The following is a 19012-nucleotide window of genomic DNA, read 5'->3' on the forward strand; positions in this document are numbered from 1 at the left end:
CTCTTTCTAGAACTTTGGCTGTGAAGGTGAGAAACAGGGTGAGTACCCTCACCTCCCACTCTCTAACTTACTCCAGAATGATTTCTATCCCTTCCCTGCACCAAATCTGTCGTTGCCAAGATCACGAGTGACCTCCAGGTCAAACCCAGTGGAGAGTTTTCCATAGAAGTCTGGGGTCAGGGTTAGATTAGAATTCTGGCTCTGGGGCTGGCCCCGTGGCCAAGTGGTTAAGTTCGCGCACTCCGCTGCAAGCGGCCCAGTGTTTTGTTGGTTCGAATCCTGGGCGCAGACATGGAACTGCTCATCAAGCCACGCTGAGGCAGCGTCCCACATGCCACAACTAGAAGGACCCACAACGAAAGAATATACAACTATGTGCCGGGGGCTTTGGGGAGAAAAAGGAAAAAAAATAAAATCTTAGAATTCTGGCTCTGCCACTTATGAGCTATGTGGTCTTAGCAAGAACTTTCTAAAATTTAATTTAAAAACCTTTACAGTGGGTTTTTTCCCTTAAGTTGACCCTATACAAAGTAAAAGCAAAAAAACTTAAAGTTAATTTTTAAAAATGACTAAGCTCTGAGCATCTCCTTTGCACACACAATGTGAAGGCAGGGGTTGGGGTTGAGAAAAGGCTTTTTTTTTTAAATGGGAGAGAAATGAGCTGGTTTTAATGCTGATGAGAAGGAACCAGTTGAGAGAGAGAGAGGTGATAGACGAGGCAAGGAATCCAGAAGACAGGTGAAGAGACTGGCTGTGGAGAAGGCCATCTCCTGCACTGTAGTAACAGGGACGGCAGAAGAGATGGATATAGATACAAGCGAGTTTGGAGACTGGTGGCTGGAAGCTGGAGCAGTTCCCTTCATAGGGATTCTGTTTTCTCGAAGTAGTGAGTGAGGTTATCTGCTCACAGGGAGGTGGGTAAAAAGGGTGAGTGGTCAGAGGCTTGCAGAAAGTGAAACCCACTGTGGAACACAGAAGAGCAAGCTCACTTCAGGAAAACAGGGTAAGACTGTGTTAGGCAGTGTTCAGGGCCTAGATGACCGCCAGATAAATGTAAATATTCCTAGGCAGGTCCAAAACACTTTCCGGAGGTGAGTCATAAGATGCTTGGCTTAGAATGGAAGTACCAATAATAAAAGAAGAGGGTCTGTGTTTTGTTTCTTGGCGCCCCTCAAACTGGAGTCTAAGTAACGTTTCACACATCGCATCAGAGACCCCTAACACCCTAGGATCACCGTCGCCTCTCTCATGTCTCACTCAGCCAATTTGTGCAAATGCTTAAAATAGTACCTAGGCAGGCTGAACAAATTAATTTAAAAAACAGACAGGTACCACAAAACATCTTCTCTTTCAGAAGCAGCTTTTCCCACTATTTATCACAGAGGGATCACAGGCAGCCTTCAGGTCAATAGGATGGTCTTCTTCAAGGGGGTCTGCCAGATACCATAGGATGTTTTTCCATATGTGTGCTGTGGAGATATTTTCATTGACTTCCACAATGGTTTCTCGACTTGTCCTATGCTTGGCTGACGGGGAGGCCCTGACCAAGGAACTTACTAGCTAGCTCAGCATTCATCTCAAGAGAAAAAACAGTACTTCAGAGCCCCCTTAGTGAGAAAATAAAGGTAAATGTAGTCTGCCCCCAAATTAGTCTATTGCAAACTAGGAAGCTTTGTGTGCATACCTAAAAAGATACACGCTCAGAATGGCTAATTTTTCAGAAAAATATTTTTCGAACATATATCCTTAAACTCTCAATTTTGTGCACAACATTTAAATTACCCTAAAATCGAGGGACAAAAAGCCACCTCTCAGAAAATAAACCTAGACTGCAATCTTAATTTTGGGTTAAAACAGGCTAATAGAGAAAGAGACATATATAGGAAGAAACTGACACATACTTATCAACACCCAAATTCTTCTCCTAAGAAAGCTTGAAAGTCTTTCTAAAAGGACAAAAACTAGATGTAAATTCCAAAGGGGAGGAAGAGAGAATAAACCTTCCCCTAAAACCCAGCTGTGGGGCTGGGAAAAATGTCCTCATGTTCTGCTTGGATGTCCCCAGCTCACGTTGAGTACGTGGTGTTTGTTAAAGGGCAATACAATGCCATTGTCTGATCACAAAGGTTGTTGCTGACAAATGCAACAGCAGCTTGTTGCTTAGACAATTCTGCTTATTTCTGCTTCAGAAAACTAACGGCACGTTCAGAGCTAAACGACTAACATGGTGCTCATGCAGCCTGTGCGTCGGCTATGCAAAAATCCTTGTAAATTCAGCCACGCAGATGAATACGCTTCTTTGTGACCTGAAAACCCATTCAGTCAAGAAATGTTCACATCAAGAAAAGTACAGGCACGCGGGTGTGTGATGACACACTGTGGCCCAGCTCAAGCCAGATTCACGTGGCTGTTTCTCTGGAGAGCCTTAGGTGACCCCGTGCATTGTTAAAAACTGGGCTAATCACACCATGTTTAATCTACCTTAAAAAAGGAGGGCCAAGATGACAAACAGTGGCAGGGGAGACACTGGATGGCAGTGGCTCTTTGAACTGGAGCCAAGATAAACACACAAGTGACATAATATTCTAAAGCAATTAATTGTAAACATTTACTATTTTTCCTCCTAAACAGTCTAGATTCTACTGAGGTCAGAACCAACGGAAATGGGTTCATTTGCTGAAAAAGGTATTTAGATTAGATAGTCGATGAACCCTTTTGGCCACAAAGACATTACAGTAGACCTACAAACAACATCATAGAATTGCTTTTTGCTATAAACCTCTGCAGGCTACGGTTCCTCCCTAAGCAAGTGAAGGGACTTGCAGTAAAACCAAAACACCAGGGGACAACTGACAGGTACTATTTCTAATGAGGCGAAGGAGAGTGAAGTCACTTACAGTGCAAACTAATGACCAGAAACGGCACAAGTACAAATGGATTGTAATGACATCACTATAGTTTCAGGCATTAATAAATATCAATAGCAAAGGACTTTTCTTTTGTCATAACACGCCGTCAAATTCCAAGGCACATCCCAATGGCAGCACGCTCAGCAGGTGGATCGAGGAATTCGATGGATAACACAGAGCAGGGTTTCCCCACCTCGGTATTACTGACATGGTGGGCTGGATAAAACTTTGCTGTGGGGGCTGTTCTGTGTCTTACGGGATGTTTAGCAGCAGCCCTGGACTCTACCACTAGATGCCAGTAGCATTCCTTCCCCAGATGTGACAACCAAAAATGTCTGCAGACATCGCCAAATGTCCCCTGTCCCCTGGGGGACAAAATGTACACCCACCATCCCAACCCAGTGAGAAGTGCTAATGTAAAGGTCCAACCTCTGGGACAGAGAAGGAGACAAGGTTGCACATTCGTCCCCATCCTCCAACTCCCCAGCACGTGGTCTCCCCCTCAGGATGCACACGTCTTCCTGCGTCCCTCAGGGACTCGAGGTAAGGAATTAAGGGAGCTCTTCACTGGGAAATGCCACGCCTCCATCCCTCAACCTGGACCCACACTGACAGACTAACGAGGCTTTGAGTCTGTCTTGTAGATTTAAATAGAAGTTTTCACAAACTCCCTAGCAAGGAGGGTTCAACAAACAGGTACATATGTACTTAGGGACTAGTCAAGTTTCAAAACGAGAAATGGTGCTTGACTTCTTGACAAGAGACTGACAGCAATTCTCAGAAGTGACTAATCACCACTAAATTCCTGAAAATTATCTGAAAATCACCTCAAAAGCTGCCCAGCAACTAAAAAAATATTTACCTTACTCTTCAACTTGAGGCCGGTATGTTCTTTTTTTTTTAATAATAAATGAGATTCCCGTATCAAACCAAATACCTGAGATTTCACAGTCTGAAGTGTCCCTCCACGTTCATAGAAAGAATATTTAAGGAATAAATAGAAATCATCACAGGAGTTGACGGCGGAACCACTCACATCCTAATGGGAACGACTACAGACCCTCCCAGCCCGTGCACAGCCCAGTCAGGTGTGCCCACAGCAAACCTTTTAGTTCCTTCCTTTAAATGCCTCAAGTGCTGAAACTTTTAGCACTTCCTTTGGCTTAAGGCCCTCTACCATGCCTGTAATACATTTTTAAAGTAATAATGTCATAGCAACTAAATCCACACATTATATTACTAGGAGAACCCTGCTCCCGAGTCAGAACTATGAGCTGAACAGATACGAAGACACACACTCAGGACACAGGTCTGGCCAGTGCAATTTCTAAGTTTTCAGCATGACTCTCATAACATCTACCTGTGTGACTGAGTAGTGTAGTGAGAAGAGTCCAGGACTGAAAATGAGGCGACTTGGGTTCAAATTCTGGATTTGTGTGTGACTAGCTAGTTCTAGTCACGCCGGGTACAGTGTTTAACGTCTCTGGAGCTGAACTTTATTTGTATAAATGCAGGGGTCAGAATATATGATGACCAATGTTTTCCTGGGGGAGAGAAGAGGGGGTAGCCTTGGACATAAAATGATGAGACTAGCGAGAGTGTAATGGAAGTGCCCTGAGCCCTTAGTCCCTCAAGGCAGAGGCTGGGTGTCGGCTGGGCAGGAGGCTAGCGCTGAGGCGTTAGTGCTCACAGTATGAAGGCTGGGCGGAGAGAAACCCTGGCAAAGGCCCCTTAGTAATGGCCTGGCATGTTTTGTCAGTTTAGGTGATTCATAAATTAGCAATCGCCTGCGTCAAATTACTGCAATGCTGGAAAATCAGATCACATCAAAGCATTAGAAAGGACTCTGAGAAGTCCTCTGGAGTCTACAGACTAGTTCCCTTCTTTCAGGCAGGGACACCTTTAAATCCAAAGTTAGACAAAGAAGCTACATACCATCTTTAAGGAAATAATTCCTACTAGAAGTCATTATGGTTCTTACCAGCAAGTAACTGTGTGTGTGCGTGCACGTGTGTGTGTACATATTCGACATATTCTGAAGTTCTCCTACAATTCTACTTTATATAATCAATTCCACATCTTTTTACTTATACTCTAAGGAAAACAACATGCACAATTTTCCCAAACTCTCCTAACCTATACTATGAGTGCATCACTCCCAAGTATGTACTATTTACATACAGCAATTCCTAGCAAACTCAAATCAATGTCATGTCCTTCATTGTGGTCAGCTGAATCAATATTAGTCTTAAATCACCTTAACTATTCTTGATAACATTTCAGGATGCAGAAGAGCAGAAAAGATGGCTTTAAAAGGAGCTGAAAAACTGGGCTTATTCACATCAAACTGCAGGGACAATTTAGCACACGTCCCATTACTACTAGAATTCCTATACTTGGCCAGTATCTCAGTTTATTCAGGCGGCTATAACCAAATACCACAGACTGGGTGGCTAGAAACAACAGAAATTTATTTCTCACAGTTCTGGAGACTGGAAATCCAAAATGCGGGCGCCAGCATGGTCGGTCTCTAGGGAAGGCCCTCCTCCGGGCTGCAGACGGTCCTCTTGTTGCTGTGTCCTCACACAGTACAAGAGGCTGGGATGCCTCTGCAGCCTCATTTGTAAGTCGCTAATCCCATTCATGAGGGCCCCATCCCCGGGACTTAGGCACCTTCCCAAGGCCCCACCTCCTAATATCATCATGCTTGGGTGTTAGGATTTCAACATAAGAATTTTGGGGGGACACAAACATTCAGACCATAGCAGCCAGCTTATTTTAATGGACCATTTCTCAACTACTCTGGCTGTTCTGATTGTAAATAAAAAGCTAGAGAGTTAGGTACTAAAACGCAAACATGGAGACATCATTGGTCTGAATCATCCACAGCAATGGTTCTCAAAGGGTGGCTCCTGGCTAAGCAGCATCAGCATCACTGGGGAACCTGTGAGTAATGCAAACTCAGGGCCCACTCCAGATCCACAGAATCAGAAACTGTGGGGTGGGGCCTGGAAATCTGCATTCTAACAAGCCCTCCAGGTGATTCTGACACACACTATAGATTGAGAACCACCGCTCTACAGGATTAAGTCCAAATGTCTTAGGATAGCTTACAAGACCCCTTAGGATAGGTCCCGTCTTCCTATCAAGCCTCATCTTTTGACTAAGTGCCAATCTCCAGCACAGTACGTCACTTGATATAACTCATACACTGAGGCTGTTTCACAACTGTCTTCTTCGTCTATGCACAGGTGGTCATCTACCCACACCCACCTGACAAGCCCCGAAGGGAAGGAGAGCCACTCAATCTTTCTGACTCAACCCTGGTACTCGGACTGGAAAGCCTTTCTTCACCTCTGTTCCAGGCAGCGCTGACCGCTGCACACCTCTATGCCACTACAGAATCCTGAACAAGCAACCTCACTGTATTTATCAAGCTGCACGGCAATTTTACACGTGTGTCTATCTGTCTCCTCTTCAGATCATGATCTCCTCAAGGTCACAGACAGTTTCATCCTTGCACAGCTGTACCTCACACATAATGGCACTGAAAAAATGTTTGTTGAATGACTAAAGACCTACTTCTGGTGATGAAGATATCCTCCAGTATACATTCTCTACTGACAGGAGGGGTCCTAAGAACTCACAAGCTCTCATATCTACTCAGGATCAGGGGAGATTGTCATCAGAGAAGAAGGACACCCTAGAGATAAAATATCAAGGGTAAGGAGGAGTTACCTAGGCAGAGTAATATTGAGGGTAGAGTAGCATCCTAAGAAAAAGAAACCGAATGTGCAAAGAATATGCGGCAGGAGGAATCAGGGTGTGTTGAGGAAAGAGAGCAGTTAGTGTGGCTGGAGTACCGAGAGAGGGAGTGGAATGGCAGGAGATGAGGCTGAAGACAGAGACCAGGGCCAGGTCAAGCAGGACTCTGAAGGCCCCATGGCAAGAAGTTTTCATTCTAAGAACAATGGGAAGACACTGAAGAGGTTTGCAGCATGGAGACAACATAATAAAATCTGTATTTTTTTTTTAATCCTTATGGCTTTGGTATGAGAAATATATTAAACAGGGGCAGGAGTGGATACAAGGAGAACAACTAAGACGCTATTGCCATAGTTCAAGAGCGACTAGTGGTGGAAGATGGTGGAGTGGAGAAAGAGAACAGAGCTGAGACATACTCAGGAGGCCAATCCAGCTGATGATAATGGAGTAGATCTAGTACACGACAGAGAAGGAACGATCAAGGATGACTCCTAGGTTTCCGACTTATATGAATGGGTGGTGATGCCATTCACGGAGACAAGAAACTACAGAAGATGACCACTCATGTGGGGCTTTGATTTGCACATTTTCATTTGGAGGTGCCTTTGAGATATCCAAATAAAAATGCTGAGTAAGCAGTAGGTAAGTAGAAAAGCACAGCCTAGAGGTTCTGTAGGTGGAAATTTGGAGAGTCATCAGCACACAGATAAGGGAAAGATAAGACTAACCCAGGAAAGAGTAGAGAGCAGGGCTACCCAAAAGCACTTGCACGATGATGGAAATGTTCATTCTGTGCTGTCCAGTACGGAAGCCACATACGGATACTGAGCACTTGAGATGTTGCTGGTGTGAGCGAGGAACTACATTTAAAATTTTTATTAATTAATTTGAATTTAAATAGCCACATATGGCTATTGGTTACTATATTGGACAACACAGGTATAAAACAGTAAGAGCATTAGGAACAAATGTTGAGGAACACCAGCATTTAGAAGCTGAAAAGAGAAGAATAAGCAAGCAAAAAACAAACAACAACTAGAGTGAGACAGAGTGTTAGCCAGGGCAGGTGAGGGTTCAGGAAGACACGAACAGTCAACAATGTGAAATACTGCCGATGGTCAAAGGAGATGAAGACTGAAAAAAGTTCACTGAAATCCGCTAGCTGGACTTGCTGAACTTCCCAAACTCCGGGACCAACAAGCACTTGATGTTACCAGGGGGTAAAACTCAGGCCTCAGTCAATATACTTGGCCAGGATGAATGATAAAACAAGGTCAGAGGCAAGAAAAGCTTCTGAGCAAACTAAAACTTCTGAGACTAATTGTTCCAAATTGTTTAGGATGTATAAGCTTGCTCTAAGAACCTCTTTGCCTAATTATACCTGATGTAATTTTTCTTACCCACAGGAAAAGGATCTGAGTTAGACACTCTCAAAAATTTTTTTATATTTGTGTGATATCATTTACTTTCCCTAGAATTGTATCAGCAGTTAAAGCAGGTGAGACACTGTAAAGACTTTAAAATCATATAATATCTTTTTTTTTTTTCTGGTGAGGAAGTTTGGCCCAGAGCTAACATCTATTGCCAGTCTTCTTTTTGCTTGAGAAAGATTGTTCCTGAGCTAACATCTGTGCCAATCTTCCTCTATTTTATGTGGGATGCCGCCACAGCATGGTTTGATGAGCAATGTATAGGTCCATGCCCAGGATCCGAACTCATGAAATCTGGGCGACCCAAGTGGAACAAGCAAACTTAACCACTATACCATCGGGCCAGCCCTGATACCTTGTTTCTTAAAAAGACCAAAATTCCACAAGACAAAAGCTATCAAGAAAAGAACCAGACTGAAATTTCTACCTTCTTAAGGAGAGTAGTTTGTTCCCCACTTAAGATAAACTAATTTACTGTGAAACTAAAACACATACAGAGTTTTATGTGGATTTGCTGGAGTTTGTTAAGCCTCAGAAGCCTTATTTTGAACTTGCTGAATATATAGAGCAAAGAGGTCCTCAGGCCTGCCTCTGTCATCCTGAGAAAAGGCAATGCAGAGTTAGCTAGTTAATTCCTTAAGGTTTCAGAGGGTAACCCAGTCAGGTAATTTCTCCCAATTTGTTATATGGCATTTTTCCTTTAAATCCTCAAAGTATTTTCACAATTGCATATCATTTCTTAATCATCAACGATTATGATTGAAAAAGAGTTGCCAGAAACATGTTTATATGCAGGAACAATATTATATTTACAGCATATATACGCTACATTCATGAATAAAGTTCTCATCTCCAGGCTGAATCCTAAAAAGTCTTAGGATCTTCCATCTGTTCATCCTTTTTTTAATCTTCTTCAGTTCCCCACTCACAAAGAGAATGTGAAAATGAGAAACAACATTGGAAATGAAACTGCTTACAAGTGCACACACAACCGGGGGCATCACTACACGGTCACACTGAGATACACAATTTCCCAGGTTTAAGGAAAGCAGCACAGACAGGTGGGGCTTGTGGCATGAGGTTAACATACACATGCTTTTCCCTGATTCTCTGCCTGACGGCATTTTCACTAGATCACACTGTCTCTAAAACACAAAGATCTCTAAAAACAACTCAACGATTATATTCGGGGAAGCCTTTTACTAACAAAAACCGAACTTACCTTAATGACTTTTACTAGGAGGAAAAAAGCCCATACATTTGTTTGGAAATAAATAAAAGACCAATTTGAGAAAGAATGAGCTACAGTAGCTCTCTATAACCAGTTTATACAGTAACCTTCTGACAGCCACACATCAAAACTCCAAAGGTCACAGAGAAAACAAGAGCTGCTTCCTATAATGTCCAATATGTTGCTGAATATTCACTTAAAAGAAAAAGTTAAGGAAAATTGGGAATGCTAAACTTGATCTTCCTTCATTATAAAAACGTATCTACACTTAAATTATAAAGACCTAGTTATTTAAAATTGAAACCACCTACATATGAACTGCGAGGTGAGAGCAGATGGTATTATGAATTAAGGAAGTCACTTCAGACTGTTAATACATTGCTCCCCTCTAACAATGCGGAACACAGCACTAGCTTTTCAAAGATAGTGGACGTGGAGACAGCAGAAATAGCAGACTGTCAACTAATATCTCTATACTGGCAACTTCCAAATATTTCTCTTCAGGGTTGCTCTCTCTCCACAGCATGCATCCCAGCTTAGAAATGCCAAACGTGGGGCTGGCCCAGTGGCACAGCGGTTAAGGTTGCACATTCCGCTTCTTGGTGGCCCAGTGTTCACTGGTTCGAATCCTGGGTGCGGACATGGCACCACTTGGCACGCCATGCTGTGGTAGGCATCCCATATATAAAAAAAAGCAGAGGAAGATGGGCATGGATGTCAGTTCAGGGCCAGGCTTCCTCAGCAAAAAAGAGGAGGACTGGCAGTAGTTAGCTCAGGGCTAATCTTCCTCAAAAAAAAAAGAAATGCCAAATGGGCACTTTTCTATCCTCTTGTTGTCCCAAATCCAGAATGCCCAAGACCAGTGAGCACTCTCACCCCTAAACCAGCCCCTTTATACATTCTCTGACTCTTCCAGTGTCTACACTGAGAAACTCTTTACAATCACCTAGACCACTCAATCTAAAGACTGAAAACACTGAGTCCTAGAGAAATAAAAGGACTTGCCCATGTTTCTTAGGAAGCTGGCAGGAGAGCCTCACTCCGACCAAGGTCCCCCAACTCCTGCTCTCGCACTTCTTCTTCTATACTCCAAACCTCATCTCACCAACCTGAAGCAATGGGACATACCAGAAACAGCAGCCACCAGAAGTTATGATCTCAGCCTAATTTAACTTCCCTAGACAGCAGGCTGTACCAGTCCTATAATCTCATCACCTGATCCATCCCCGTATCTGAGCAGCCACCGCGGAGGCTGTTTTTCCTTCATCATCTTCCTTATCAATCCCTTCCTTTCCACGCCCATTATCCAGGTCCTGGACTACTGTACTGCATTCCTAGACACTGCATCACCCTCCTAGATGGAATACTCCAAAAACTGTTTTTAAAGATTTCAACTAATCAACGCTTTCAACTTTTATTTCCATTTTCCATATGTGATTGCACATTACGTTGTTTCTCCAAATCTGTTAGGACCACAACGTCCATCCAGTGACAGTAGTTACATTGAAATGTTTTCTTTATGACAAAAATATGAACACAAATAGACTTGAGTCATAACCACGCCATAACCATAACCTGAATAAGAATAGGGAAAAACTTTAACTACTTCTTTTGTCAAAAACTAATTTTTATACGATTTTAAACATCTAATAACTCAAATAACTTATGAAAAATATTGAACACTTTTTTAGCAGAATAATTCGATAAAAAAATAGAATGTAAATATCACATCAAAACATGCCATAATATACAGACTAAACTGAAAAGCTAATTATAAAATCGGGTTAATCTCACTTCTCCACATTTATTGGCTGCATGGGGTTACAAAAAGCCTAAGAACTTGCTTTGTGAAGTTAACACAGAAGTTGGTTCTCTCCACAAAGTTCTCCAGCACACGTTTGTATCTACTGAAAGGTCAAAGTGCGACAGAAGAGCTAATACCACGTAACAAATAGCCAGTCCCCTCTACTTTTCTCCTCTCAAGTCTCGTCTGATTTATTCCCAGCTCTTCACCTGATCCCTAAAGGAAGGACCTTTCGGGGCCCAGTAAAGCCTCCAGGTGCTAGTCTACTTGGACGTTCACGTAAGCCAAACGAATCAGAACCGTGGAGCCTAACGTGAAGTCACCCTGGCATGCAAACCACTTCTCCCCAACTCTAAGCCTGTAAGGTTATTTCAAGCTAGTTTTGCATCCACGAGAAGCAGAGTCCTAGACTTCAAGAACGGAAGAGACTCTCTGGCTCAGAGCCAAACCAAATAAACCAGGACTATCCAATTGGAATTTGGAATAAAACTTAAAAAGTGAAATAGGTTTGATCAAAGAACTTAAGACTTGACTTATTACTCGAGTTCAACGGTACTAAATAGGTCCATGCCAGAAACCAAGCTAGACACTTGAACACGCTGTTTAATTTAATCACTGAATAAGTACTAAAGACTCCTAGAAATCCCCAATTACCTCCTGCAGTGTCCAGTAAGGCAGCCACGAGCCACACGCTTAAGCTGGCTTTGCCACAAACTGAATTTTCAGTCTCCACCTTCTTTTTTTTTTCCAACAGCTTTATTGACATATTCACATACTACATATTTATTCACATACTACAAATTTTACCCATTTACCGCAAACAATTCAGTACATTCAGAGTTGTACAACCATCACCACAATCTAAATGTAGAAACATTTTCATCACCCCCAAAAGAAAACTTGTACCCATTAGTAGTCACTCCTCATTCCCCATGCCACCTCATCTCATCTCTACCCTGACAGCCCTAGGTAACCAATAACCTACTTTCTCTCTGTATAGATTTGCCTACTCTGGACATTTCCTATAAATGAAATCATGCAATATGTGGCCTTTTCTAACTGGCTTCTTTCAGTTAGCATAATGTTTTCAAGGTTCATCCAAGTGGTAGCATCTATCAATACTTCATTCCTTTTTATTGTTGAATGATATTTCATTGTATGGATATACCACCTTTTGCTGATGGCCACTTGGGTTGTTTCGACTTTTTGGCTATCATGAATAATGCTAGCACAAACATCCAAGCACAAGTTTTCTGCGGACATGTTTTCACTTCTCTCAGGTATATACCTAGGATTGGAAACTCCAGGTCTCATGGTAATTCTACGTTTAACATTTTGAGGAACGGCCAAACTGTTTTCCATTTCCCATTTCCACTAGCAATGTATGAGGGTTCTAATTTCTCCACATCCGTACCAACACATGTTATTATCTGCTTTTTACTGTAGCCTAGAATTCTAGTGGGTGTGAAGTGGTATCTCCTATCAGTTTTGATTTGCATTTCCCTAATGTCTAATAATGCACAGCATGTTTTCATGTGCTTATTAGCCATTTATATATCTTCTCTGGAGAAATATCTATGAAAATCCTTTGCCCATTTTTCAATTGGGTTGTCTTTTGATTATTGAGTTGTATGTGTTCTTTATATATTCTGGATACAAGCTCTATATTGTATTTATGACTTGGAAATATTTTTTCCCATTCTCTGGGGTGTCTTTTTAACTTTCTTATGACACATACAAGTTTTTAACTTTGGATGAAATGCAATGTACCTTTTCTTGGTCACTTATGTTTCCCTTCATTCTTATACAGACCCACGCAATTTGCTAGAGCACTGATGCCACGGAGCCTGTCTGTGTTCTGGACACGAAGACACACTGTGACTGAAATCACCTAGACGGTTTCAGCTATTCCCCTTCTGGCTGAGATTTCTTCCTTTGAGTCCTATTACAGACTTCAAAGAGACTAATCTAGAAAAAGCCAACTACTGGTACCAGAATTAACCCAAAAGGAGATTAATGTAGCAAATCTTAATGTGGTCATACAGCTTACTGAAAATAAATGTTCCTAGCATTTTCACAAAAAAGGAACTACAGAGCCATCTTAAACTTATCAGTTATAATGTTGTGGGTTAAACTGTGTCCCCTAAAAGATATGATGAAGTCCTAAACCCTGGTACCTGTGAATATGACCCTATTTGGAAATGGGGTCTGTGCAGATGTACTCGCATTCAGATGAGTTCATCTTAATTAGGGCGGGCCCTAATCCAATACGACTTTGTCCTTGTAAGAAAACAAACACAGAGACCCAGGGAGAACGCCATGCGAGGAAAGAGGCAGAGATTAGAGTGATGTGTCTTCAAGCCAAAGAATGTCAAGGTGTGCTGGCAACACCAAAAACCAAGAGAAAGGCGTGGAAGAGATTCTTCCCTAGAGTGTCCAGAGAGAGTGTGGCCCTGCGGACACCCTGATTTTGGACTTCCAGCTATCAGAACTGCGAGAGAACACATTTTTCTTATTGAAGACACCCAGCTGTGGTACTTTGCTATGGCATCTCTAGGAAACTAACACACATAATAAACCAAATGCTTCAGTTATCATTAAAATTCAACCCAAATACACCAAATTTAAAGTAAATTTTGCCAGTTAATTTGTCCTTATAACATAAAATGCACATACACTCTCATGTTAAGTTTTCACTTAAACCCTAAGCACGTTGTAAAGGGCCAATCTTGGCAGCTTAACTTCGTAAAAAGCAGGAAGACTAAAATCCCCTGGAGTATTAAACTATGTGGACGCAGAGGTTGGAGATGATCATCACTGCTGGCCAGTGACATCAGAGAAGTAATGAAACCAGCCTCCTATGTTCTCTGTCTCCAGGCAAAAGAGCTCCAAGGCCCCCAGTGAGCTCAGCCTGTTATTTGCCTTTCCCCCACTGTGTGAACAGAAGGAGGCCAGGACGTCCTAGACAGTTGTAAGGACAGCCTAGACGGAAAATGGAGGCATGAAAGAAAGAAGTGTCACTGAGCATGTCTAGTACCATAACTGTTATGGGCTGAACTGTGTTCCCCCGATCCCTAAAATTCATATATTGAAGTCCTAGGACCTCAGAATGAGCATATTTGGAGACAGGGTCTTGAGAATGGCAATTAAGTTACAACGGGGACACTAGGATGAGCCCTAATCCAATGGGATTGGTGGCCCTGTAGGAAGAGGAAATTCAGACAGACGCGGACAGAGGGAGGATGATGCAAAGACACAGGAAGAAGAGATCCATCTTACAAACCAAGAAGAGAGGCCTGAAACAGATCCCTCCATCACTGCCCTCAAAAGGAACCAACTCTGCCAACACCTTGATCTCGAACTTCTAGACTCCAGAACTGTGAGGAAATAAATTTCTGTTGCTGAAGCCACTCAGTCTGGGGTACTTTGTTACGGCAGCCCTAATAAACTAAGACAATAACACAAAATAAGGTATTTTTCTGACTAAACTCAAATAACAAGGAGGAGCACTGAGAAAAGATAATGGTGGCAACGAGAAATCCATCTCTACTATTCTCTTTAAAACATCTGTCAGACTGTCTGAAATGAAGCACCCTCTCTGGGGGAACTCTGAGAAAAAGGAGAGGAACAGAGCCGGTGCTCTTGTAGGAATTCATCAGATCACATCCCCTTTGCTCAAAAGCCCCCGAGGACTTCTTTCCTCCTTCAGAACAAAAGCCAAAGTCCCTGCAGCCCGAAAGGCCCCTCCTGTTAGGGTCCCCCCCGCCTCTCTGATCTCACGTTTGGCTTCCCTCCCCTGACTCACTCCTTTCCAGCCACACAGGCCGCCTGCTGCCGCCTCAGAGTCTTGCACCTGCCCTTCCCCAGACACCCTCAGGTCACCAGGTCTTGGTTCACAGGTGACCACCAGGGTGAGGTCACCTGACCTGAATGCACAACCAGCCTCCACTCCAGCTGAACCAGCATTATCTACCACACGCCTCCCCCACAGCTCTGTTCTTCCCCAAGGCACATGTCGCTGCTTGAAATATGGTACATTCTATTCTCTTATTGTCTGATTCTCTCCCAGCCTAGTTTAGGGACTCAATGAATGAGAGATTTTGTCTTGCTCACTACCGCATCACAATCACCTAGCCAGTGTTCAGTACGCATTTCTAAATGAACGCATTTGCACCATGTTCCTTACTGGGCTGAGATTAAGAATTAGTGTCTCCTCATAATCTATACCTTCATTTCCTTCTTTAGAAAGCTCCTGCCTTCTGCCAGTGACTCAGAGACAATAAACCTCCCCAGCCCAAGCTTCCTTTTGCCTCTGCGTGCTAAAGAGAAACCTGGGAGCACATTTCATGTCTCTGGGCCGCCTCTTCCTTGTTCTGTTAGCCCCCTACTCCCTGACAGGGACTTGAGTGAGCCTGGAGATCTCCGTGGACAGAAGTGTTTGCTGCCTCTCAGCTACGAATCAAGACCTGCTGTGCAGTCTAGACACTAACATGTCCTTCAGCTTCATATGTGAGAGGGGGAATAAGCTAGCACCGGCAAATTACAAGGAAGTTGAGAGCCATCTTCACACCTTAAGATTCCTTAGTATCATGCCTGAGTAAAAAATCTCTTCATTTGGAGGGAAACAAACAGGAAACAAAAAACACAGAACTTTTTTTTTTTTTTTTAAGCAGAATTTTTTTTCCAAAGATTTTATTTTTTTTTCCTTTTTCTCCCCAAAGCCCCCCGGTACATAGTTGTATATTCTTCGTTGTGGGTCCTTCTAGTTGTGGCATGTGGGACGCTGCCTCGGTGTGGTTTGATGAGCAGTGCCATGTCCGCACCCAGGATTCGAACCAACGAAACACTGGGCCGCCTACAGCGGAGCGCACGAACTTAACCACTCGGCCACGGGGCCAGCCCCTAGAACTTTTTTTTTTTAATTTACCAGAGTAGAAGGAGGAAAGCAGCTCTTCATATTACAAATGTTTAACTAAAGGAAAAGGTTACGCAAATTATGAAACATCAACTCACTGGAGTCATTTAAATGACTATCAAGATTATGTCTCAAGATAGAAATATTAATGAATATTAAGATTAAATTTTAACACGAGAAAAAACTAAGGAATCATGTTTAGTTTAAAAACATAACAGAAGCACTATATAGCCAATGATTTTAATCTTCTAGAACTATGACTACAGATGAATAAAGTTTACAAGGGAACAAAGAAATACAAACGAAGGTTTTTGTTAGGATGAAATTATAATGACTTTCTCTAACGCTGTTACACGATGATCTTAATAAATCTGACATATTTAAATGTAAGCCAGAAGAATGCTCATACTTGCCAAAGCTCTGACAGGAGAGAAGAGCGGGGATGGACCCAGGCCCTTCAGAGTGTAGAACTGAAGAAAACAAACTGGTTCTTACCCTTGTGCCTCTTCAGCTGGGGAAAGCTGCTAATGGTAGTTGCTTGGATTATTTCCACTACAATTTGATACCTGATTTTTAAAAAGAGAAAAAGAAAAGATTGAAAGGAAGAAAATACTATTTTCAGAGACACTTTTAGACTACATTTGTACGAATCAAATATAACACCAGAACTGCGAATCTCGCCCAAGGATCATTAAAATTATCCAACACGGATTGAGCCAGGCGCTATGCCATGGCACGTGCTAGCCATTTCTGAGACCCTAACGTAAGAATCATGAACTCACTCCCCCGACTCCGATCCCTATACCAGAAGCATTACCACCTGCCCCTTCTCTGAAGATAGGAACTTTGAGGTTATGCTCAACTCCTCCCTCTCTTTCAGCCCCCACCACTATCCTCCCCTTCCCCCACTAGCAACCCGAGCCTATTGATTCTACCTCCTAAATCTACACTGTCCGATAAGGTGGCCACAAGCTACATGTGGCAACTTTAATTAATTAAATTAAAATTTTAGTTCCTCCGTTGTACTAGCCACATTCCAAGTGCTCAATAGCCACATGTGCCTCATGGACCATACCGTACAGTGCAAATGGAGCATTTCCATCATTGCAGGAAGTTCTATTGGAGGTGCTATCCTACCTACTTCTCAAAGATGTCCTCTCCCCTCCAGTCCTACTGCCACCGTCTTAGTGATTTCCCTCATTACTTCTCACTTAGAAGACCATTCCAGACGAAGATAATCAGAGTATCTGCAGTGGAAGTCTGGCGTCAATACTATTTAAGCTTCCCAGGTAATTCTAACCCACAGAGCGAGTTGAGAACCACAGGAATACAGCACCAGGTGTATGTATGTGTGACTGAGAACAGCTCCAAGTCAGGAAAAATAAAAATTTATACTTTCAGTGCTGAGGACAATCCTAAAGTTGTGGCTGTTCTGAGCATATTCAGTTGGGCTTCATGAACCCAAGTTCTTAAGGGCTACTCAATGGTTCCTAAGTATTGATTGACCAAACTCATCTATCCTGTTTCCTAGCCCTTAATTACGTTGACTGATTAAGAATCTGACCATAATAAAGCTATTTAACATTCATTCTTACTCTGAACACAAACTTGGCTGCATTCTAAGATTTAACACCACATTTGGCTGGCTTTTAGAGCACAAAGTAAGATACGTTCTTTTGCTTTTCAACAAAAACCCAGATGACACACACGAATTCATCACAGTCATAGCTATTCATGGACTCTTCACAGATTCACATCTTTTTATGTCTTCACTTGTGTAATATAAATATTGACACCTGCCTCTCCTCACCTCAAAGAACAGGCTGCTGGGAGCATTGTTGGCATGTCACCTGGAGACTGTGGCAGACGCTGCTGGTTGCCACCATCCTTTCTCTCTTCCTTCCTCACTATCTGAACCAGCTTTATCAAGGAAAGCAAGGCACCCAGCTAAAAATGCTAACCTTCTCCCTAGCAGGTAGGGACGGCCATCGCATATAGTTCTAGTCTATGAGATATGAGCAGAACTTGCTGGGCCGGGTGGGGATACCAGGAAAGCTTTCTAAAGGGGCAGACCCCACAGAAAAGCCTTCTCAGGCTTTCGTCCTTGTCCTCCCCCAATTTTCCTGCATGGAACAAGGATGCTGTTGGATGAAGGCACAGCAGCCATGAGGACAAAAGTTGCAAGCTAGGAGGTGATGTAAAAAGACAGGAGTAGTTTAGGTCTCCAGTGACATGACTGAGCCATCACAACGCCCCAGACAACCTATCTCAGAATATCTTGTTAGACGAGGAAAATACATCCCAAACTTGTTTAAGTCACTGTGTGTCAAGCTGTCTCATGGCCGAACGCCATCCCAAAAGATAGGGAGCTCTTTGAAGACTCCATACACAGAGAAGACATCTGGAGGCTGAATACACACTCAGGCAGTGTTCTCCAAACGGACACCTCGCTAGGGCATCAAAGATCAGTAGTTTTCTGATGGAACTGCCTTCATTTCTCAAAATAATGGTAAAACACAAAAATAGCTCTTTCCATGAATTTTCCTGTGAGTTACTGAATGACTGAGGAAACAATAAGAAGAATACACAGGGGCTGGCCCCGTGGCCTAGTGCTTAAGTTCAGCACACTCTGCTTCCACAGCCCAGCTTCGGTTGCCAGGCACGGAGCGACACCACTTGTCAGCAGCCATGTTGTGGCGGTGACCCACATACAAAATAGAAGAAGACTGGCATGGATGTTAGCTCAGGGCAAATCTTCCTCAAGCAAAAGGAGGAAGATTGGCACAGATGTGAGCTCAGGGCCAATCTTCCTCAGCAAAAATAAATAAATAAGTAAATAAGAAGCATAGACAAACCTAGTACCTGGAACCATCAAAGTCTAACACTCCCTAACCAACTCTGCAATTTAACCTTGGACTTAGGTTCTATGAGTGGAAAGTACTGACTTCTCACTCAACC

General features: G+C 42.8%; 1 protein-coding gene across 4 annotated transcripts in view; it reads right to left on the reverse strand.

Moving 5' to 3' along the window:
• SNX25 (sorting nexin 25) overlaps positions 1-19012 on the reverse strand; it is a 165452-nt gene that overhangs the window by 76225 nt on the left and 70215 nt on the right. For all 4 annotated transcript variants that reach the window (XM_070599045.1, XM_070599042.1, XM_070599046.1 and 1 more), the window contains exon 6: positions 16550-16620. In XM_070599045.1, coding sequence (XP_070455146.1) covers positions 16550-16620 — 71 coding nt within the window. The remainder of the gene's footprint in view (positions 1-16549; positions 16621-19012) is intronic.

Source organism: Equus przewalskii, chromosome 28 (genome assembly GCF_037783145.1).
Source record: "Equus przewalskii isolate Varuska chromosome 28, EquPr2, whole genome shotgun sequence".
NCBI classification, from domain to species: domain Eukaryota; kingdom Metazoa; phylum Chordata; class Mammalia; order Perissodactyla; family Equidae; genus Equus; species Equus przewalskii.